The sequence below is a fragment of the Rhinopithecus roxellana genome, chromosome 10 (assembly GCF_007565055.1).
Source record: "Rhinopithecus roxellana isolate Shanxi Qingling chromosome 10, ASM756505v1, whole genome shotgun sequence".
NCBI classification, from domain to species: domain Eukaryota; kingdom Metazoa; phylum Chordata; class Mammalia; order Primates; family Cercopithecidae; genus Rhinopithecus; species Rhinopithecus roxellana.
In genome coordinates this window covers 15,709,017-15,732,801 of record NC_044558.1, presented here as the reverse complement: position 1 = coordinate 15,732,801, position 23,785 = coordinate 15,709,017, and the positions used below count along the sequence as shown (strand labels likewise).

Below are 23,785 nucleotides of genomic sequence, written 5' to 3'. Positions count from 1 at the left end.
ATGTGGAGAAATAGGAAAACTTTTACACTGTTGGTGGGAGTGTAAATTAGTCCAACCATTGTGGAAGACAGTGTGGCAATTCCTCAACGATCTAGAACCAGAAATACCATTTGACCCAGAAATCCCATTACTGGCTATATACCCAAAGGATTATAAATCACTCTACTATAAAGACACATGCACACATATGTTTATTGCAGCACTATTCACAATAGTAAAGACTTGGAACCAACCCAAATGCCCATCAATAATAGACTGGATAAAGAAAATGTGGCATATATAGACCATGGAATTCTACGCAGCCATAAAAAAGGATGAGTTCATGTCCTTTGCAGGGACAGGGATGAAGCTGGAAACCATCATTCTCAGCAAACTAACACAAGAACAGAAAACCAAATATCACGTGTTCTCACTCATAAGTGGGAGCTGAACAAAGAGAACACATGGACACAGGGAGGGAAAAATCATACACCGGGGCCTGTTGGGGGGTGGGGGGCTAGGGGAGGGATAGCATTAGGAGAAATACCTAATGTAGATGGCCGGGTGATGGGTGCAGCAAACCACCATGACATGTGTATACCTACATAACAAATCTGCATGTTCTGCATATGTATCCCAGCAACTTACAGTTGCTGCTTGAGTGACTGAAACACAGCTCTTCCTAGTTAAGGATTTCGTTTTGACGTGCAGCTAAAACCTAAGCACTAATAGTCCATTGTAGCTGTGTTTTCCTAAAGCCCTTTGACCTTTATTTTCCATTTCACAAAGTTTGTTATGTATGTGATATATTGCCCTCTTTCTCTTTTCCCTCTTCCCAGTGATGCGTCAAAAATTATTGCATTTTTATTGGGTGAGGCCCAGGTAATCTCTGTTTATAGCTCTGACCTTTCTGGGTGCAAACACAAAGTGAACTTTGGTTTATCTCCTGCCATAATGTAGCTGCTAATTACTGGCAAGCAGGCTGTATTCCACGGCCCATGTGACCAGTTGGGTATGATCAGAGAGAAGCGTGGGGAAGAGTGGGCTGAGGGACTCCACTAGAGGCTGACCATCTGGATTCCCTGCCTCCCGAGGAGCCTAACACAGCAAAGCAAGTAGGCACAAGGAGTATGGTTCTAACGTGATCGGGGTCATGAAGACGTTGCTGTTGGACTTGGTTTTGTGGTCACTGCTCTTCCAGCCCGGGTGGCTGTCCTGGAGTTCCCAGGTGAGTCAGAACTGCCACAACGGCAGCTATGAAATCAGCGTCCTGATGATGGGCAACTCAGCCTTTGCAGAGCCCCTGGAAAACGTGGAAGATGCGGTGAATGAGGGGCTGGAAATAGTGAGAGGACGTCTGCAAAACGCTGGTAAGAAAATGTTAATAGAATCCTCCTCCACTCTGTTACTACCTCTGGGGACAAAATGTTGCTAAGCAAAGACCTTGTGTTCTTTGTCTGATCACACAACTTTCTCTAAGGGCTGTCCCTAAACCCCTTTCTATTTCATGACAGTAGATCCTTAGAGAGAAGAATTTGAACCCTATTATGCTGTGCTCACTCACACTTCATCTTGCTCTGGGACTAGCCCTGACTCAGGAAATGTAAAGTGTTCACGGCAGTGAAATGTCCCAGTTAAAACTGGGTTTAGGCCAGATGTTGTGGCTCACGTCTGTAATCCCAGCACTTTAGGAGGCCAAGGAAGGAGGGACACTGAGCCCAGGAGCTCAAGACCAGCCTGGGCAACATAGCGAGACTCCATCTCTTCAAAAAGAAAATAAATAAAAATAAATTCAGTTTATTGCCTAGTTCCAGGAAGGCATCATGTTTCCTTCTGTACACAGAGGTAAGATTTGGTCTAGACCTAAGATTTCACAGGGATACTAATCAAGAAGATGAATTCAGACAGTCAGTTTCACATAGACACCAAATCTTTCTTTGGGCCTTTTATCCAGAGAAAGACATTTGTCTCTAGACTGTTCACCTGTTGTTGTTTTTTTTTTTTTTTTTTTTGAGATGGACTCTCACTTTGTCACCCAGGCTGGAGTGCAGTGGCATGATCTCGGCTCATTGCAAGCTCCACCTCCCGGGTTCACGCCATTCTCCTGCCTCAGCCTCCCGAGTAGCTGGGACTATAGGTGCCTGCCACCACGCCTGGCTAATTTTTGTATTTTTAGTAGAGACAGGGTGGCCTGTTCACTCTTTACATTTCCTGTGGCTGTCATTACCAGACATAGTTAATACAAAACATTTGCAATCAAATTCATTGTTGTAGTTCTTCACTGTATCTTTTAGTTATAAAAATAAATTTTATAACATTACATAAAATGTGTAAAATAAAGGGTGAAAAAAGCATCCATGATTCCCAGCCACCTGGAGGTTTCCAGTCTGTTTTCATGTGCTTCTTAGTTTCCTGTTTTTAAGAATGTGGTTGGTGATCACTATGGCATAGAAACAATTTTGAATCCTTCTGGTTCACTTCACATTATTGCACAAGTGACTTTCCTAGAGCGGCATGGCCTTTCTAATCATCACGTGAATTGATGTGTAATATCCACTGGATATTATAATATCAAGTATGTATCATATCCACTGGATATAAATTACCTAATATGTTAATATATATAATAATTCTCTGATGTAGGATATTTCATTTGTTTTAAACTTCTCATTATTTTTATAATACTTCAACAAATATTTTCATGTAGTTTTTCTCCATTCCCTGAGATTAGATTACCAGAAATAGACTTACTGAGTCAGTAAGTATTTAATGCATCTTAATGGTTATTTGTGGTTTTAAGGATGGTATGTCTTAATTTTCTCTATTTAAAATTCTGTGGAAGTAGGGCAGCTGTTCAGATATGAATAATAAGTTACTTCTGTGCACATACAACATCTCTGCAATTCTGAAACTAGATTCACACATAAGTGAATGGATCTGATCTAGAGCCATAATGGAACAAGGAGGTCATTTAGTAAAATCCCCTTATTTACCAAGGCAATGTGGTGCAATGGAAAGAACACTTGATTTGTCCTTTGAGGACCCGGATTGGGATTCCTGCCCCAAAGTTTTCTCTCTCTGTGATCCTGGGGTTAGTCTCCCTGACCTTGGTTTCTTCAATTACTAAGTACCTGTCATGGGGTAGCTAAGTTCTAGGTACTTCAATTACATCACCTCTTTAATCACCACCGCTGTGACGTTAGCATGGTTGACACTGGTTTCACAGCAGGAGTTCAACAACTTTGCTAAGGTAATGTAGGTTGTCTGTTTGAAGTGAAATTCAGACCCACATCTGTCTGATCCCAGGGAGTACATGGGTCACTCTTTGGAATCCATCGTAATATCTTTATCCAGTGTGAACTTTCTAACTAAAACAAGGCAGTGGAACATTATGGTTAGAAGCAGATATTTGGAACCTGACAGATCTTGATTTATTTTCCAGCCAGAGCATTCTATGACAGGTATGACCTTAAGCAGCTAAATTTTTGGAACCTGAGTTCCTACACCTATAAATTAGATAAGTGGTAGTTACCTCATATGGATAGCATGTGGATTCAATCAGAAAACTCATATAAAGTACCTCCTTCAGTGACGGAAACATAGTAGGAACTCAATAAATGGTAGTTTTTGTTGTCGTTGTTGTTATTGTTGAGGACGTTAATGTAGTTGTTTTTATTGTTGCTGTGCTGTTGCTACTGCTAGAACACATTACCAAGCACCTAAAATAATGATATAGTATATTAGTTAGAGCCTTGGTCCCTGACTCATACAACCTGAATTTGAATTCCTACTCCATTATTTACAGCTGAGTGACATTGGGTGCGTTGTTTATCATCTCCAGGTTTCACTCATGTCATTTGTAAAATACAGTTATTAGTGGGCAGGTTGTTAAATGGATCATTTAAGTGGAGAGCTCTATGGAGATGAAGGAATGAGCTGTGATGCCGAGACTTTTACATCTGTTAATGCATTTTGTTGGATGGATATGCATGCATAGTAAACACAAAAGGTACAGGTTTTGGGGGGAAAGATAGCTCATGTTCTAAACATGTTGAGCATCATTATTTGGGAAAAATTCTAAGACAATATATCTGAGGATTACATTGAAGAAAAGTAAAAGTTCAGGCATTATAGGTGATGTTCCAAGGGGAAATGATCAGTATTTTTTCTAGGAATCAGAAAAGCTTTGAGGATCTCGAAGAACATTCAGGAGCTAACGGGAAAGAACATGAAAAAAAGAGATTCCTTCGACTTCATGACATCACCTCCCTGAGGATGTATGGTTCCAAGGCTAATCGCATGACCCATACCCTGGGTGTGCTCCCTCATGCTGAGCTGGTCCCACTCCTAGACCCTAGCACAGAGGTTTCAGCTTCATGTTGGTCCATGTTGGTCCAACCCCATCCTTAAAGCCTTAGATAGAAAGAGAGAGTTCTGAGCTCACCCCATATTGTTCAGCTTTCCTATCCTCCCAGGAATGAGATATCATTGTGGGACGGACAGTGCCGGTAGGATGAAAAGTCGCAGTAGGGAAAATAGCTTATTTTAAAAGTAAACCTTTGATGTGAAGTTATGTCATTGTCTGAAAAATGTTTAGTATTTTCTAGAGAAATCACTTGAGTTCTGCAGTGATAAAAAGGAAGATATTACCCCCACCAAATTAAAAATAAGAGAAAATAGTAGACATAAAAGTAAAATATTGAGAGGCAGCATATTATACTATGCTCCATAGAAGCCGTTCTCAAATATTTTGGTATTAGGACCTATTTGTTTATTTATTTATTTTTATTTATTATTATTATTTTTTGAGACGGAGTTTCATTCTTGTTGCCCAGGCTGGAATGCAGTGATGCGATCTCGGTTCACCACAACCTCCACCTCCCAGGTTCAAGCGATTCTCCTGCCTCAGCCTCCCGAGTAGCTGGGATTACAGGCATGCACCACCACACCCAGCTAATTTTTTGTATTTTTAGTACAGACCGGGTTTCTTCATGTTGGTCAGGCTGGTCTTGAACTCTCGACCTCAGATGATCCGCCCGCCTCAGCCTCCCAAAGTGCTGGGATTACAGGCTTGAGCCACCGCGCCTGGCCTAGGACCTCTTTAAACTCTTTAAAATTATTGAGGGTGCTGAAGAGTTATGTTTATGTGTTACATGTCAGTATTGATTGTATTGAAAATTAAAACTGAGAAACATTTTAAACATTTGTTTATAAATTCATCAAAAATAATAAATAAATACCTGTAAACATAAATAATATTTTTATTAAAGAAAATCTATATTTCTCAAGCCAAAAAAAAAAAAAAAACAAGCGGGTGAGAAGGCTGGTTTACACTTTTGCAAATGTCTTTAATGTCAAGCTTAATGGTAGATATCTGTATTCTCATATTGGCTTCTACATTCAATCTGTTGCAATAATATATGTCATATAGCCTCTGGAGAACCCTATCATATGCTCATCAGAGAAAGAGAGTGGAAAAAGTAAGGAATGTCTTAGTATAATTACAAAAATAACTTTGACCTCATGGATCCCCTGAAAGGGACTAAGGGTACCTCAGTGGCTCATACTTGGAGAACTGCTATTCTACAGCATATCAAGTTCTAGAATTAGACTTCCCTAAGTTCAAATCCCTGCCCTACTACTTATTAGCTGTGTAGCCTTAAACAAGTTAATCTACCTCTCCAGACCTCCACTGTCTCATGTTTAAATAAGGATGACAAAATATTACCTTGAAGGATTCAGAGAGGATTAAGTGAAAAAATACCTGTAAAAAATCATAGCCCAAAGCTAGGCATATAGTGAAAGAGACCACCTGGCTCTATTCTGTTAATAAGTGAATGAGGAACTGGGGCTTCAGTAGGGAAGACACTTATCTAAGGTCACACTCAACAGATGTTGGTTCCCTTTTTCCCAGGCACTGTGCCCGAGTTTCTACTTCAGTTTAGCTGTGTCAGTCATGGGCTGCCTGGAGCACTGGATTATTAAAGTGTCATTTTCACTGTCCCTCATGGTGGTAGGAGAGAACAGAGCCCTCATAGAGACAGGAGGTCAAGAGAGAGGAGCTGCAAGTGTGGCCATCTCCCTGTGACTGTGTGCTATCCTCCACGTCACTTTCTGAGTCCTCTTGCAGTGTTCCAAGACCCTCTCCAACCCTATTTTCTATAGTTCCTCACATGCCCTCTGCCATTCCTCCAGGTGCACTATGGTCTCATTCATTCTGTTCTCCTCATTTCAAATTATCTATATCCTCTCTATTGGCATGAGAATTAAAGAAAATAAAGGGCATAGGGGGCTTAGTACTGAAGCTGGCTCATGGTTACACTCAATTAAGTGTGAATTGCTATTAAACCCATCACTCCCCTCTTCTCTTCCATTAAATATCCCTGACTGGTCTAATTATATTGACGTCTCCTATTTGGCTAGTCCTACCAAAGTACTGGCATCTCTCATTAAGCTCTCTTATAAATAAAGTATCAGGGTTTTCAAACTTAAAAAAGCAAGGCACGACTTGCACCCTAGTTAGTAGACATCTCTCAAGTGGCTGTAGAAGTACAAAGACTCCTCCATTCTTTGAAAGAACAAGTCTCTACCTTTTAAAAATTCTTATTTGTTCAGAAGAACAACTTCTATTATAGACACGCTTTGCTCTTTTAAAGGAGATTAAAAATTATCCAATTTTACAAACTTGGTTTAAACCTCATTTTACATGCGAGAAACTAAGTCAGAGAAATTAAAATGGCTTGTACAAGAACACATAAGAAATCACTCATAATCCCGGACTGTGGACTGAGGTTTCCAGACTCCTTGTGGACTTGACAAACTTAAGAACATCCCTGCTTCGGAATCAGACATTTCTCCTGATTATTTTTTATTGGAAGGAACCAAAATGTAATAGACAGATTGAGGTCAAATGGTTCTGCTATTACCTTCTAAAACCTGGTACCTAGCAATCCCCAGGGATATCACCAGCAAGACCTTTGCTTTCATCTAAATATGGGAGTTCTCCATTATACAAAGACCCCAAGCCAGAATGAACATAATTCACTTTGGCTTTGGGAGTAGCCCACAGAGGAAATACCTAACACCAGGAATGGTGTTCTGGTCAGTAAGGCCAGCCATCCTTGTGATCAAACAGATATTTCAAAGAGAAACTTGTTTTCGATTTATAAGAGGAGAAATGTGTGAGTCAGAGTGAAATCCAAACAAAACTCTCATCTAATTTAAGATGCTAATGAACACATTTTTGTTTTCTTTATCCTTGATGAAAAACATTTTAAAGTAAGAGGACGTATTTTAAAGACAAAGGGGTTTTCTGAAAATTTTGTAATGTTACACAATCTCCTTCCCTGTCTACCAAGAAAGAAAACAGAATTTTGCAGCACCTTCTTTGGGAAAAATAGATGACACTTAGACTGTTAACCACGTTCATTTCACGTGCGAAGTGTGGCCACGGCTGCAGGGAACTTCCTGAGGGCATGCGGGAAGTATTTTTCTCATCGTCTATTTACTCTGTATCTTGAATGCTCCAGGAGAGACGGGGCTAAAGATTGTAATACAGCAAGATTCGTCGAGAACAAATAATCATACCCATTGATAAATTTTGGATTTAACGCTTTGATGCATCACTAAGCTGGTAAAAGGCCATTCCCTCATGCATGAGTTTTGATTTGAGATATCAAAAATGTATAATTGGTTTAGGATGAGACAAACATGGCTTCAATTTCAGATCCCACTGTTTACTGCATATGGGACTCTGGTAAGACAAACTCAATAAAGCTTTTGTCTCAGGCTTTGATTTGTAGAAAACTGACCAAGACACCCCTTTTGAGCAAGAATGGTAAATCTGAGACACAGATGTGACAGCTTTTTATCAATAAGTATGATTGCATTAATAACTATTTCTGATGGGTATATTTCAACTGCTTAGTGTCCTCTCTATCTGGAAGTGTGACAGGCATCTCACACCTGACTTGTCCACCTCCATCACCACACACACCACATTAGCAAACCTGCTCTTCCCATGTTCTTTCTCATCTTGGTCAATAGGAGTTCCCTTCACCCACTTGCTCAGGTCAAAAATATTGGCGTTATCCTGAGTCCTCTTTTTCTCATATTTCATATTGCATTTATTAGTTTCCTACCTTCAAAATACATCCTAAATGCAACCATCTTTCTCTACTTTTGCTCCAACTACTGTAGTCCAATCTAACCTAGGTTATGAAGAGCATCTTCACTAGTCTCCCTGCCTCTGTTTCTGTTCCCCACAATCTATTCTCTGCATCAAGATCCAGAGATATCCTTTAAAAATAATAGTCAGAAAATATCATTTCTCTACTCAAAGTCCTCCAAAACTCTTATCCTGGAATAAACTGAAAGCACTTACAAACGCCTACATGGTCATGCACGGTGTGGCCCTCACTCTGACCTCACATCTCACCCATACTACCTCTCACTTACTCTGTGAGGACCACACTGGCCTCCCTGTTCTCCCTGAAATGCCAAGAAGGGTCCCGCCTGGGATTTTTGCCCTTGCTGTTCCCTCTGACCAGAGAAACCATGTATCGCATGGCTCAGTCTTCACACAGGTCCCAGTTCCCCCTAGGGCTTTGGTGACCACCCTATCAGAAATGCATTATTCTGAGTAACGCCCAAAGAAAATGTAAGCCTCTTGAAAGCAGGAACTTTTGTTCAATGCCGTATCATGAGCACAAAGAAGAGCGCCTGGCACATAGCAGGAACTTAGTAACTGTTTGTTGACTGGATGGATAAAGATCAGAGACCAAGGAAGACTGCAGCCTCCTGAAAGTTGGCAGCAACAGCATCTGGGGACCATGAAAGAACAGGTTATCATAATGTCTATGTCTTTGCTTCCCAACACTCTCCAGTCCATACAGGAGACTTGCTGCATCTAGGGTTGTGAAAAGATGAAGAGGGCAGTGAACACAATGAAAATGTTCTAAAACTGGACCATGTGGATGGTTGCACAACTATATATATTTACTAAAAGTCATTGCATTGTAAACTCAACATGTATGATTTTTATGATGGATAAATTATACCTCAATAAAACTGTTGAGAGAGAGAGAGACACAGATGCAAAGACATAGAGAGACAGAGACACAGAGAGGAAAAAAGTGACCCGGAGTAAAACAAGGGCCCAGGATGTAAATATTCCTAGGCCTGAAAATAGATATCCACTTTTTCCCAGAATGAATCTCGTGGCTGGTATAAATGACTGAAAAATAACACTAGTGTTCTATTTTCCCTCATCTCTGGATGACAGGCCTAAATGTGACTGTGAATGCTTCTTTCATGTATTCGGATGGTCTGATTCATAACTCTGGCGACTGCCGGAGCAGCACCTGTGAAGGCCTCGACCTACTCAGGAAAATTTCAGTAAGTATTTGCTTTTGTGGATGCAGCTCATGGCCTACGGGCACCGGATAATCTTAGTGTGAAATGTAAGCACATAACCATGAAGCAGCTCTCCCATCATTTCTAGCCATATAGCTGAATGAGTGGCCAAGTACCAGGCAGGAGACTCTGGCTTTATCCCTACAGATTACCCAAATGACAGGGCCCTCCATGAATCCAGGAGAGTGAGGAGAGCCTTGGCTATGTACTGTGTGTACACTTTCAGTTGTAAGGAGAGGAATTCTTTTGTTTTAAATTGTTTTTAAAATTTTGCTTTGTTTTGTGTTTTGGGTTGTTTGTTTGTTTATTTGTTTCCTGAGACAGGGTCTCCCTCTGTTGCCCAGGCTGGAGTGCAGTGGCATAATCATGGCTCACTGCAGGTTGAGCTCCTGGGCTCAGGTGATTGTCCCATCTCAGCCTCCCAAGATCTGGGACTACAGGCATGTGCTACCATGCTCAGCAAATTTCTTATATTATTTTAGAGACAGGGTTTCACCATGTTGCTCAGGCTGGTCTCGAACTCCTGAGATTAAGTGATCTGCCCCCCTTGGCCTCCCAAAGTGCTGGAATTACAGGCATGAGCCACTGCACCCAGCCAGTTTTTAAGTTTCTTTATTTAATAGTATAAACTGGTTTGCCTTTGTGTCCCTCAAGAAATAACTGAGAAATCATGTTTAAAAACATATTTCAAGGCCCCACACCAGAAATCTCTGTTTCAAGTCATTGCCATATGTCAGATCATAGTTAATTGCTTAAGGGTTGAATCTGACACCTAACTTAACGTAGTAACTGCAATGTCAAAGGATGGAAATGGGAAGAGGGATATTCTTGCCTACTTCCTCCTCCGAATCACCAAACCCCAATCCCAACCAGAGCTTTATGGAGATAAAGAGTATTACAAGCTCTCTAGAGACAAACAGATGTGCAATGCACCCCCTTACTACAGAAACTAAAGAAAAGGCTGTCTGAGCAGCAGAGCACTGGGAGTAGAGCCATGGCTCTAAACTTTAATCAATAATATCACATCAACCAGGCAGGCCACACTCCCATCAGGAACAATGGCTACCACAGCAGTGATTCTCAATCTTGGGAAGGTAAGGTGTGCACAAGCATAGTTCGATAAACTCCACATCACAATTTCAGAAATTTATGCTGCTTTTCTCTGCCTCCACAGAGAGAGGTATAACCTGGTTCTCCAAAACCAGCGAGGAGATGGTCCCAACCAGATTCCCCTTAAAAAATAGGAGAAAATAAGATCAATAATCACTCAATCAATTGCATAGCATTTTACTCACTTCAGCCCTGTTTTATAGTTCTCTCTACAACTGAAACTTGCCCTCTCCCTTCAAAGCACCTCCAAATCTCATCTCACCACTATCTGACCTACAGACACTACTAATGCTACAGCCTCCCAGTCCCTCTTCTGCCTCTTCCCATCCTGCACTGAGAAGGAAGGATTCACCTCCAGTCAGCTCACCTTTGTAAAATACCTTCCCTCCCTGTAGCATCTTTTCCCTCTTGAACCTCTCCATGCCTCAGTTGATCATTGTCCAGCTCAAGGCACCCTATGCTGCTCTGAGTTTGAGCATCTTGGGAGGCCCCACTTTCTAAACCTCTGGGAGCCTTCCCCTTGCTACTTCTTTCCTGTCTACTGAGTACTTTTCTTAGTTTTAGGAATTCATTGTTGTTTTCTCTCCTACAGAATGCAAAACGGATGGGCTGTGTCCTCATGGGGCCCTCATGTACATACTCCACCTTCCAGATGTAGTAAGTAATACTACTGTGAACTGAAGTCAGGACATGATATTGCAACTTAAAGAAACAACAGTCTAGTCAAGGCAACACAATCAGAGGTGTTGAGGTCTAGTATTTTGCCATCTCTCCATAACTATCATTCTCTTATCCAGGTAACTTCCCTTGCTCAGCATGGAGTGAATGTCTGTAGCCGTCCAGGTTCAGTCATTAACGTCTGACCTTGAGAGAAAACATGGTATGGGTAAAAAGTCAGAATTTTGAGCAAAGCAGGAAAGATAGTGAAATTGGATAATTTGAGGAGTTTAATAAATAAAATATTCACAAAAGTATGGGTAGAGGGCTGGGAAACACAAAACAAAGTGCAGCACCCCAGGTTATTAGTAGAGTTCTGTTCTATCCTGTAGGTCTGTGAAAGTGGGGAAAATAACAATATATTTAGTTCATGGGGTTATTTGAGGATTATATAAATGAGATGTTAAAGTCCTCTGTACAGTGCCCTTACTATCTCAGAACAAAGCTCTCAATATATTCTAGAACGAATATATTTTTCTGGCTCTGGGAAAATTACCCTCATCTCTTTCATTCATTTTACACAATGTAATTATCACCAAAATATACTGTGTTCTGCTAATTACACCTCCCTAATCAAAATCCTGCACAAGTTCCTTTTTTGTACCTGTTCAATCTGACCCTGAATCAAGAATCACCCTTCATCTGCACAGAGAAAACTTTGCAGAGGATCACTTGCAATGGATTTTGGAGGGTAAACATTAGACCTCTGAAAATTCTGTTGCGAAGTTTGCTTTTGTCACCTCACACCCACCATTACAATCAGTCTCAGATGCTCAGGCTCACTGAGCACTTTTTCAGCTTCTCTTCCATACCAAAATGCAGACAGATCCAGAATCTTACTCTTCCTTGCATTTGTTCCCAATTGTCATCTAACCTGATCACTTACTATATTGCTATAGAGTATGCTCAAAAGGAAAGGAGGATTGGAAAAACTGATTCATCATTTATGAAGACCTTCTACATGCAAAGAAGCATTTTAGCTGTTTCAGAGTAGAGAGAATTAAGTAAAACACAGCCCCTGCCCACCCAAATAGAGAAGGTGACAAGGACTCTCCTGATCAATACAAGGCAGTGAGATCAATGCCACCAGGGAAATAGAAACAGGAAATTGCAGAGGGCAGGGATCAGTGGCACCTGCCTGTAATCCCAGGGCTTTGGGAGGTCGAAGCAGGAGGATCCCTTGAGCCCAGGAGTTTGAGACTAGCCTAGGCAACAGAGCGAGACCTTGCTCTACAGAAAATTTAAAAATAAAAAAAATTAGCCAGGTGTAGTCATGCATGCCCAGCAATGTGGCAGGCCAATATGGGAGGATCGCTTGAACTGAGGGGGTCAAGGCTCCAGTGATCCAGGATCACACCACTTCACGCCAGGCTGGGTGTCAGAGTGAGACCCTATAAAAGAGAAAGAGAGAAAGAGAGAGAGAAAGAGAAGGAGAGGAAGGAAGGAAGGAAGGAAGGAAGGAAGGAAGGAAGGAAGGAAGGAAGGAAGGAAGGAAGGAAGGAAGGAAGGAAGGAAGGAAGGAAGGAAGGAAGGAAGGAAAAAGAAAGAGAGAGGAAGGGGGAGAGAGAAAAGGGAAAAGAAAAGAGAAGCTATAGAGTGCACAGAAGGGAAGAGTCACCTCTGTTTGAGGGGACTAAGCTTCAATGGGGGGAAGAAACCTCATGAAGGAGATGCAATTGTTTGCATGTTGAAGAATGGGTAAAACTTTAATGGGTAGAGAGATGAGGAGATGAGCTTTCTAGCCAGGCAGAGGGAGAAGTACGTTTAAAAGCAAACAAGCAGGGAAATGAAGAACTCTGTATTAACCAGAGTTCAGGAAATGTATAGGGGAACAATAGAGATAAGACTAGCAAAATTAAGTAGGACCATATTTGGAAGTTCATGGAAGGAAAGTCCAGGTGAAGGAAGTTGCATTTAATGAAATTCGCATCAGAAATCACTAAGGTTTTAAGCTTGGGAATGCCAAGAGAAGCAGCCCAACTTTCAGAAGAATGATTGACCACAGTGTATAGGAAAGACACTGATGACAGGAAAGTCAGCAGAGAAGGAGGGCCTTGATTAGCAAGAAGGAAGTGGAGATGGAAAGGGAGAATAACTGCAAAGATATTTGAAGGTAGAATCAATCAATAGTATGATGCTGGGCTGAGAGATGGAAAGTAGTCAAAGAAGCCTTTACAATCTCAAAACACTAAAATAAATGAAAAAATCTCAAAACACTAAAATAAATGAAAAACAGTTTGGAGGAACAGAAATGAAAGAGAATGCTGACTGGGAACATTGTAGTTTGAGATGCAAGCAGGAAGCTCACTAAAACCTTTTGATGGAGCACTGAAGAAGGAAGGGGATGTTGTTTTCCTTCCTTCGTTAAATATATATTAAGCACCTACATATGAGCCTAGCTGACTGGAGACACCAAGGTGAACAAGCCAGGCATGACCCTGCTTTCAGGGAGCTTACAGTCTAGTGGTAGAAACAGATATTAAATAGATACTCACCCAAATAGTGACCTGGTCTTAGGTACCATGGAAAGTTTTCCTGATAGATAAAGAGATACGTAATCTAGGAGTTGAAGAATGAGTAAGAATCAGTCTGGCAAAGAGGCAGACGAACATCATTCCTGGCATTTGTCAAGGCCCTGATTGGGAATGAAGATTGATAAGTTTAAGTAACTATGAAATGGTCCAGGTGTTGAGCAAGGGAAGGAAAGCTCTCAAATCCCCAGCTGATGTCTCAAAGGCAGTTCATTGCAGAGCTGGGAAGAAGGCAATGCATGGCAAAGTGTAGATGGCATCTTTTTGGCTTTACAACGATGGTGGCTGTGGTGGTCCATCCTTTTTCTGAGTCCGACTTCCCTAGTATCGCAGCCCAGATATCGTGACAACTCACTTTAGAATAAATCAAAATAACCCAGTCGCATATTCACAAAATTGCCTACAGGGTGCTTAGAACACAGCATATGCTCAATAAGTGTTTTTAAACTCAGTTTTATGAGAAAGACTCCTATATACATGAGAAATCTGCTTTAATGACCTGATTTCATTCTTACCATTCATATATACATGCTGAAACAGGTTAAAGAGGGATCTTATTTGTGCTACTAAAGTTAATCCTGATAATGGTTTTTTTTCCCTCAACCTCTTGACACAGCCTTGACACGGAATTGAGCTACCCCATGATCTCAGCTGGAAGTTTTGGATTGTCATGTGACTATAAAGAAACCTTAACCAGGCTGATGTCTCCAGCTAGAAAGTTGACATACTTCTTGGTTAACTTTTGGAAAACCAATGATCTACCCTTCAAAACTTATTCCTGGAGCACTTCGTATGTTTACAAGAATGGTACGGAGTCCGAGGACTGTTTCTGGTAAGGAGGATCATTAAATTTCATTAGCACTTGCCATGGAAAGAAGCCATAGGATCATGGAGGCCACCTAGTTATTATCAGATACACTTTCCACTGGTAACAGCATTGGGTATAGACACCAGTTCACTTTCTCACACGTAAATAAAAGCAAAGGGGATCAAGTGAATATACAGTTGTAAAAATAATCAGTATAGTTTGCATCTACAACACTCTTTACTGTTTTGAAAGTACATTCACATCAGTTTTATTGATTTCCTACAGTACGTTATCTGAAGAAAATAAAACAAGTAATAGAATCCCTATTTTACAGATAAGGAAAATGAAAGCCAGGAGTTTATGTTTTCACACTCCTGTGTAAGAAACAATACCAGAGAACACGCATCTTGCCTATTCCTACAATTAATTAGAAAAAGATGATCTCACACTTCTTCAGAGAAACAAGAGGTGGGGGAGAAACAGGAATAATGGGTATTGTATTAATAATAGTTTGTTTTCATACTGCTATAAAGAACTGCTCGAGACTGGGTAACTGATGAAGGAAAAAAGGTTAATTGACTCACAGTTCAGCATGGCTGGGGAGGCGTCAGGAAACTTACAATCATGACAGAAGGTGAAGGACAAGCAAGGCACTTTCTTCAAAAGGCAGCAGGAGGGACAAGTGCTAAGTGAAGAGGGAAGAGCCCCTTATAAAACCATCAGAACTCATGAGAACTTACTTACTATCACAAGAACAGCACGGGGCAAACCACCCTCATGGTTCAATTACCTCCACCTGGTCTCTCCCTTGACACGTGAGGATTATTGAGATTATGGGGATAACAATTCAAGATGAGATCTGGGTGGGGCCACAAAGCCTAACCATATCAGGTATCACTACTAAAATAAAATGGAAAGATTCATTCAACTCCAACAAAGGTGGTAGAGGAAATCTTCTGGCTGGGTTGCTGCCTGTACTTCCAGGATTCTGCTTAATTCTGCAGTCTCTCTCCACCTAAGTATGCAAAAGACTAAGATGGGATACCACCAGTGGTGCGCATCTAGGGACCTACAGGAATCAACCCACAGTATCTAATGTGAGGTTTAAACAAAAGCAGAAATTATTCCTATCAACTTTGAATTTTTGTACAGTAGATTCAAGGGTTTCAACTTATCTATGATAATGGGACTAGCTGATAAAGCAGAGTAGAACCCTCTTCCTGCAAGCAGCTGGAAGCCATCACAAAGGACTCACCAAATGTCTACTATTTACATGTATACGTGAAGATCCCTAAAAGCTCCCCCATCCTTTCACTAATTTAGAGCTTCACAATCTAAACTAGTGGTATCATGGTGTGTGCTGTCTATTGTGTTAATAGCAGAAATGAATTTTAGATGAACGAATCTCAGGATAGATCTGCAACAAAGAAGTGAAAGGCATGAAAGGCCATGAGGGAACTAAGCTGCTTTCTTAGTTTCTCTTTTTCCTGTTCCAGGTACCTCAATGCTCTGGAGGCTAGTGTTTCCTATTTCTCCCTCGAACTCAGTTTTAAGTTGGTGTTAAGACAAGATAAGGAGTTTCAGGATATCTTAATGGACCACAACAGGAAAAGCAATGGTAAGAAGACATGAAGATAATTTTTTTTTTTTTTTTTTTTTTTTTTTGCTGACTTCTTCTTTATGACTACCACCTCCTTTTAAGTCATTTCAACAAATCCTCCACTGCAGAGCTATCATCATTACTCCTACATATTTTGTATATTTTGGGAGATCTATAATTGCATACAACTTCATTATATTGTTCCTTTCATTGACTAAAAACCTTATCCTCTGAGAGAAAATCCACAAGTATTACTGAGTAATTATATTAACATAATAATGATAATGCTAAAATCCAGCTTTTATAAACCTAAATGATATTATGACCCACTCTCAGCAAACTCTTTTTTAAAATTCACCTCAATCCAACATATTATTGGATTTGTGACTAATCTTCACACATTCTGAGCCCCAGTCCTCCTGGTGACCAAGAGGATGAATTTACTGATTATGTAGCTTCATGCAAAATTATAAGGTAAGCAAAGATTATCTCACTTTCCTAATCTTTCTGTATCTTACCTGCCTAGTGATCTACCAGCTAGAGACCAAGTATGAAAGCCTAACTGGATAAAATTTATCCACAGATAAAAGACCACACATTGGGTACAGTGTACACTGCTTGGGAGATGGGTGCACCAAAATGTTAGAAATCACCACTAAAGAACTTATTCATGTAACCAAACACCGCCTGTTCACCCAAAAACCTATTCAAATAAAAAAAAAAAAAAAACTCATCCTCACTAAGATATTAGGGGATTTGTTGCACTTTCCACAGAATTCTGTCTACAAACAAGAATGTATCAGGGGCAAAGGAATCAATTGTGAGAATTTTCTACAAGGGAAGATACTTGCTTGGTGGGTTCCCTGATATTCAAATTATCATTTGTTATATTAATGACCTACCAGTTGCAAAAACATTAACCAAGATATGGTGGGAAAGAAATATGTGAGTATTTATGTCTCTAAAGACTTTACAATTCAACAGGGCAGCATAATGGCACAGCATCTAAAAAGATCTAATGAAGTCTCCCCCAACTCTTCTCACTCATAGAACTGTGCATTCAGGATAGCTGGCAGAAATTAGTGGTAGACTTCAGATTGGACTCTGGCATTGGAGTTACTAAGATGAAGTTTTGAGTTAAGAGGCTACAGATAAAGCCTAAGTTGCTTAGGGAGACTTTATAAATTCTTCTCCGTTCTCACTTTTATAATATCTTTTTCAACCACTTTTACAAATGGTGAGGTATACTTCACTTATCTATGCCAACATATTCTGTAATTACTCCAGCCTGGCATAATGGAATAAGAACTGAACTTGACTGTCACAGCTATCTTTGTCATCTACTAGTTCTTTGACCCTTTGGCATCTTCGCTTCAGCCTCCTTAAATCTATAAAATTAAAAGAATGATGGACTAGATGATTTTTTTAAAAAGATCCCATTCAGCTCTATTCTGACTCTATAATTGTAAATGAAAAAAAAAAAAGAAAGGAGGAATTTAAGAAATTGGAGTTTATCTTTAAAAAATTTTACATTAACATACTGGGTTCATATTCAGGCAACTGGTTCCCTCTCTGTTTGTCTGTAGACTGTCATATATTTATCTCCCTGTCTTACCTTCTCCTCCAGTGATTGTTATGTGTGGTGGTCCAGAGTTCCTCTACAAGTTGAAGGGTGACCGAGCAGTGGCTGAAGACATTGTCATTATTCTAGTGGATCTTTTCAAGTAGGTATAATATTTTGAAAAACCCTCCTTTTTTTCAAAAAGGAAGTATTCCAAGGATTTCCAAAAGGCATATTCTCTTTTCTCTTGCTTTGTACAACCCCCTATGGGGTTAAGTATGATGATAATATTTGAACTCCGTCACACCCTCATTCTTAGTTACCTAATTGTGGCTTTAGCAGAGATGCATTCCTTTGACACCTTCATCCTTTGTAAACATATAAGGTTTACTATAGCCCCATTAAACCCACATATCCATTTATGACTGAGGCCTGCTCAGTCAACATAGAATCCTGGCTGGGTATGGTCGCTCACACCTGTAATCCCAGCACTTTGGGAGACCCAGGCAGGAGGATCGCTTGAGTCCAGGAGTTTCAGACCAGCCTGAGCAACACAGTGAGACTCCATCTCTATTAAAAAAAAAAAAAAAAAGAAGAAGAAGAAGAAGAAAGAAAAAATATACAACCCTGATCTCTAGCCAGATTTTAAAGTCTTTGTCCAGGAAATAATAAATCAACTAAAGACTCAATAATATTGTTCCTGGTAATGCCAGCCCCATTTTTTTCCTTCAGTTGCTAATGGCCTTTGGTCCTAGATTACTTTTCCTTCAGCCACCTCTGATAAGCTTGAAGTTTCAGTTATCTGAGTCTGATATACACAATTATTCCTCACCCTCTGTAGTGTAGTCACTAGGTGGTGCTCTTTTCCTCCACATTTCTCTGGGCCAAGGAGAAAAAATGCTGGAGAGTAGAAAGCACCTTTGATCACATCCCATCTTTTTTTTAATCGCTAATTATCTGATATGGTTGGAGACCCCACTGACAAGCTGTGTCAAGGTAATATTTGAATCAAGTTAGGCTTGAAGAAAGTGTCACTGCCATGCCCATGCCCCTTGTCTCCAGAAGCCAGATCACATGACTTCAGTTATCTGACTGGACCATTAATCATTACCTGTCTATATTCAGACAAGAGGCTGTTACTGTCTAGATCTTTCCCGTATTTGCCTGATCATTTCACCCACACTAACAATACTTCTCACAGCATGAATGGAAATGAAGTATAGGAACTGCAGGCTTGTTTGATGGCTAGACGTTCATGAAAGTAATTTAATTAACCAACTAGACTCTTAACTACAGGAGTACAGGGAAGAGGGCAGAGTTACCAATATTTCACTCCAAGAACCTCATTGATTTCAATAGCTGCTTTGCCCCTGGAAGGAGCCCTTAGTGTAGCCAGGTTGGTGTAATTTTACTTTCAGAAGTCCTCAATAAACCACCAAAGTGCTGGCATTCCTCTGTCACTATTCCCAAAGGACACCTGGCTATGTTTTGGAAAGCTCATGAGACTAAATTAGACATAATATGTTCACATTCTAATTCTGACATTTCTGGTTGTTTTGACTCTTGGATTTTTGTTAGCATTTTGAGATTAAATCTTCTCATTTGTAAAATGAGAATTAAAATGTCTTCTTCATGGGGTGCTTCTAGGATTAATGTGATAATAGGAGTAAAATATCCAATACAGTTCTTAACATATAGTAGATGTGTTCAAATATTAAATATGCTGGGCACAGTGGTGCATGCCTGTTGTCCCAGCTGCTTGGGAAGCTGAGGCGGCAGGATGGATAGCTTGAATCTAGGAGTTCACAAGACCAGCCTAGGTAACGTAGCAAGACCTTGTCTCCTAAAAAAAAATGTTTTTAAATAAAAACATTAAATAATGGTCAGCCTAATTACAGCAGTTCAAACATATCAGATTCTTTTCAAACTTCAAAATAATAGGAAGCTTAGAAACTATAGCATTTGAGGCTGGGCGTGGTGGCTCACACCTGTAATCCCAGCACTTTAGGAGAGGCAGGCAGTTCACCTGAGGTCAGGAGTTTAAGACTAGCCTGACCAAAATGCTGAAAACCCGTCTCTCCTAAAAATACAAAAAAAATAGCCAGGCGTGGTGGTGGGTGCCTGTAATCCCAGCTACTCGGGAGGCTGAGGCAGGAGAATCGCTTTAACCTGGGAGGTGGAGGTTGCAGTGAGCCGAGATCATGCCATTATACTCCAGCCTGGGCAATGAGAGCGAAACTCCGTCTAAAAATAAAATAAAATAAAAAGTAAAAGTAAAAATAAACCATAGCATTTGCACAGCAATCTTAGACAGTACTGAGAGTCTACAATGTGCCGGGCATTGTCTAGGAGTTGAGGGTACAAGAATCAATAAGCTAATGTTCCATATATCAAAAAGCTTACCATGTTAGAGGAGAGGTTTAGTCTTTTTATGCTTATGTTTCATCATCTAAAACATAAGTTTAGTGATAAAATTTCTCTCTACCATGTCTCAATATCTCTAAATTGTTAAAAGCACTTAAGGAAAAGAAAGTTTCTACCTATAAACCAAGCCTTAAAAGCAAGCATGAGCTCACATGTCCACAGCCCATCAAAATCTCAAAGAAATCAAGAAATATCTGTATTCTCGTTTTCTTTTCCTTTATGTATGTTAACCACAATTGCTTAAATTCTCTTATTTAACCTAGCAAGCACAGAAGAAAACAATTCTATCTGGGGAAAGTAGAAAGTTTTGCAGATTAATGAAAAAATATGTTTTAAACTATTTTCAAGGATGATGATATAGTTTGTGTGAACTGTAGAAGATACATCTCTATTTTTCCTAATTTTCATGAGGAACCTGTGCTTTTTATTACAGTGACCAGTACTTTGAGGACAATGTTACAGCCCCTGACTATATGAAAAATGTCCTTGTTCTGACGCTGTCTCCTGGGAATTCCCTTCTAAATAGCTCTTTCTCCAGGAATCTATCCCCAGTAAGCTATTATTTTATGTTATAGTATAAATTATATATTATTATTTTCTTTGTCAAGGGTAAGATACTTTTTCTCCATTTAGGACCCAAATTCTAAAATGAGCAATTATTTTTACTTGCTCCAATTCACTCAACAAATGTTAACTGAAACCAACTACATGTACAGCATTTTGAAACAGCAGGGTCCCTATCAAAGCTCTTAACTGTAGGTCACTCTGCTAGACTATAGAACAGTCCAACAGCGGACACATGTGCAACATTGGCATGAAAGTAACAATACGGAAAGACAGGAAGAAGCCCTGCTAATGAGGGTCAGTCTTACACTTATAAGAGGTACGCATTAAACAATGTAAAATAAAGCAAGGGTTACGGGAAAGTTCCCTACGTCCTAAAGCAAAATTTTCCTGTCACTGATATTAAAATCCTCCCATTAGAAATGTGTATTCCTAGGTTAAGACTTTGTCTTCCATTATAATTAAGTTGACCATTGTCCAAATTTGCCCGGGAGAGTTTTGGTGTATTCCTGTTATCCCCCTATGCCATCTGGTTTAGCATTTGTGCAGAAAAAAGAGCCTCCATTTGGACACTAAATCATGGCCACCTTATTATAATGCAGGGCTCCTGATTCTAATAGTATATTGGGCTTTGTCAGTCCCTGTACTTTCGTACGATTAAATCTATTAGATACATTCTGCCCACAGAGACAAACCTTTAAGAGCAGGGATGGGAGGAGGAGGAAGGGGCAATGATGATGACATTAAAACAACTTTGGGATGGCAAGTCAAGGGCCAGGCCCAAAAAGCTGCAAAGAAAGATGGATACCTCTGGGGTGTCACAGTTTTTCCCAGCTAGAAGTCCCCCCATTTACAACCGTGCCAAGATTAAAGACTGCATCCTCTTTTGGAGCTGGGTCTTAACTGGATTCTTTTTACCTCGTGAAATGATTTCAGCAAAAGAAACTGAAACCAATGAAAGGGTTTTATTTTTCCAGCAAACATAATTCTGAGTGTCATATCTGGATACCACTTGACCCTCTTCATGGTTCTAGCAAAAATATGATTCTTTGCAAATGGGCAGTTCAACATGCCCGAGGTAATGGAACCCACTTGGTCTCAGTTCAGCAAGGGCTTTTAATTCATCACTCAGCCCTGTGAGGGTCACCATTCTCCAGCTGCCGAGGCACAGCAGTTCTGACCCTCTCCATTATTTTTCCCAGGGCAGGCATTTGGGGCATGAAATAATACCCAATCAGAATTGTATTCAAAGCAAGTTCAGTGGTATCATCCAATCACAACTGCTCATGTTCCATTCAGAATACTGAAATGCAGGGATTGTTTTTGGTTTCTGATTTTTGGGTTTCTCTTTTGCACTTTAATAAAAACAATCAACTACAAGCCAACATTATTTCTATATAAAATCTTATAAGAATCATGAAAATGCTTCATGTTGCCTTTCCTGGTTGCGTTTGTGTTTTTCATCATGGGAATGAAGTATAACTGCTTATAGTTACTTCCCTCATTTTATTGATTCCAAGAGAAGACAGAATTATGACATGGGATCATAAAGAACACTGACCCAAAGAAGAGTTTTTTTTCTTTCTTTCTCTGTTTCTTTTGTTTTATTTTTTGTTTTTATTTTTGTTCTTGAGATGGAGTCTCACTCTGTCACCCAGGCTGGAGTGCAGTGGGATCTCGACTCACTGCAACCTCCACCTCCCAGGTTCAAGTGATTCTCCTACCTCAGTCTCCTGAGTAGCTGGAATTACAGGCGTGTGCCACCACAGCCTGCTAATTTTTTCATATTGTTATAGAGATGGGGTTTCTGCATGTTGGCCAGGCTGGTCTCGAACTCCTGACCTCAGGTGATCCACCCACCTTGGCCTCCCAAAGTGCTGGGTTTACAGACATGATCCGCCTCACCCGGCCTCCAAGGAAGAATTTTCTAAAAGTCTCATTAAATAACATCCCTTCAATTCCCCTGATATCCCTTTAACTTTCCAGTTACCTTGCTGATCCTAACAACCTTTTGTTCTAGGCTCAAGACCAGATTCTTTTCTGAAGGACCCGTTTTAATATTTTCATTTTTTTATTTAGACAAAACGAGACTTTGCTCTTGCCTATTTGAATGGAATCCTGCTCTTTGGACATATGCTGAAGATATTTCTCGAAAATGGAGAAAATATTACCACCCCCAAATTTGCTCATGCTTTCAGGAATCTCACTTTTGAAGGTACTGGTCTACAAAGAGCAAATAACCCCAAGGTGAAGAAATATGGGCTTTCTGTGTGGATTTGGGGCAACAAAGAGGGTTTAGCAATAGATGATTCCACAGCTAAATCCCTTTAAACTCAACAGGATGCAAACATCATTACATAAACTTTGAGGGTGCTGTTATTGATAAGTGAACCCCAGGTTATGCTTCAGTCTTTTAGAATCTTTGGATGTCACAGAAAGGGCAGGTAGCGCAGGTTCTGTGCTTATGAACCAAGCTCATCATAAGGCATTTTGAGCAGTGATGTCCTGACTATGCTTGGAGACTAACAAAAGACTAAATATTTGCAGTTTGATTTGGGTCCTTCCATATCTCCTTTTCTATCCTTCAAGGATCTGGGACCCTGTGTTAAACCTTTAGCTATCAAAACTCCACAAAATAATACCTTCCAAAACAACATGAATCTCCTGAACTGCATGGATCAACGTTGCCCTTTCCTAAAAGTCCCTAGTGAAACTCCCATCTTTCATTTCCCAGATCTCATCCTGAGACTATGAAGAAATTTTCCTCTAAATGTAATGTATACTAAGTCAAAGAAAAATTATAGTGGCCTTTTCTAACTTGCCTCAGAGTCTTACTCTATGAAACCTTTATTTTACTGCAGAGTAAGTGACTTTCTCTGTAGGCTTCAGAGGGCAGCAGATGCCCAGCATTAGGACTGAGGGCTGCACCAGTGGCTATGGTGTATGACAGAGGTGGGAAGAGATCACTTCTGCTTCACTGAAGATGCAGCGAGGGAGACACAGTAATTTGTTGGTCATCCCATGTGTCCCAGGTTCTACCAGGCACTTTATATGCATTCTTAATTTCCTCACTTCCA

The 23,785-nt window shown here is 40.2% G+C and overlaps 1 protein-coding gene across 1 annotated transcript in view; it reads left to right on the top strand.

Annotated features, from left to right (window-relative positions):
• Nucleotides 1-917: 917 nt before the first annotated feature.
• GUCY2C (guanylate cyclase 2C) overlaps nucleotides 918-23,785 on the top strand; it is an 82,132-nt gene continuing 59,264 nt past the window's right edge. Inside the window, exons 1-8 of the mRNA XM_030939149.1 lie at nucleotides 918-1,349; nucleotides 9,263-9,375; nucleotides 11,096-11,160; nucleotides 14,368-14,583; nucleotides 16,056-16,177; nucleotides 17,787-17,883; nucleotides 20,578-20,695; nucleotides 22,788-22,923. Of these exons, the coding sequence (XP_030795009.1) occupies nucleotides 1,133-1,349; nucleotides 9,263-9,375; nucleotides 11,096-11,160; nucleotides 14,368-14,583; nucleotides 16,056-16,177; nucleotides 17,787-17,883; nucleotides 20,578-20,695; nucleotides 22,788-22,923 (1,084 nt within the window). The 5' untranslated portion in view covers nucleotides 918-1,132. The remainder of the gene's footprint in view (nucleotides 1,350-9,262; nucleotides 9,376-11,095; nucleotides 11,161-14,367; nucleotides 14,584-16,055; nucleotides 16,178-17,786; nucleotides 17,884-20,577; nucleotides 20,696-22,787; nucleotides 22,924-23,785) is intronic.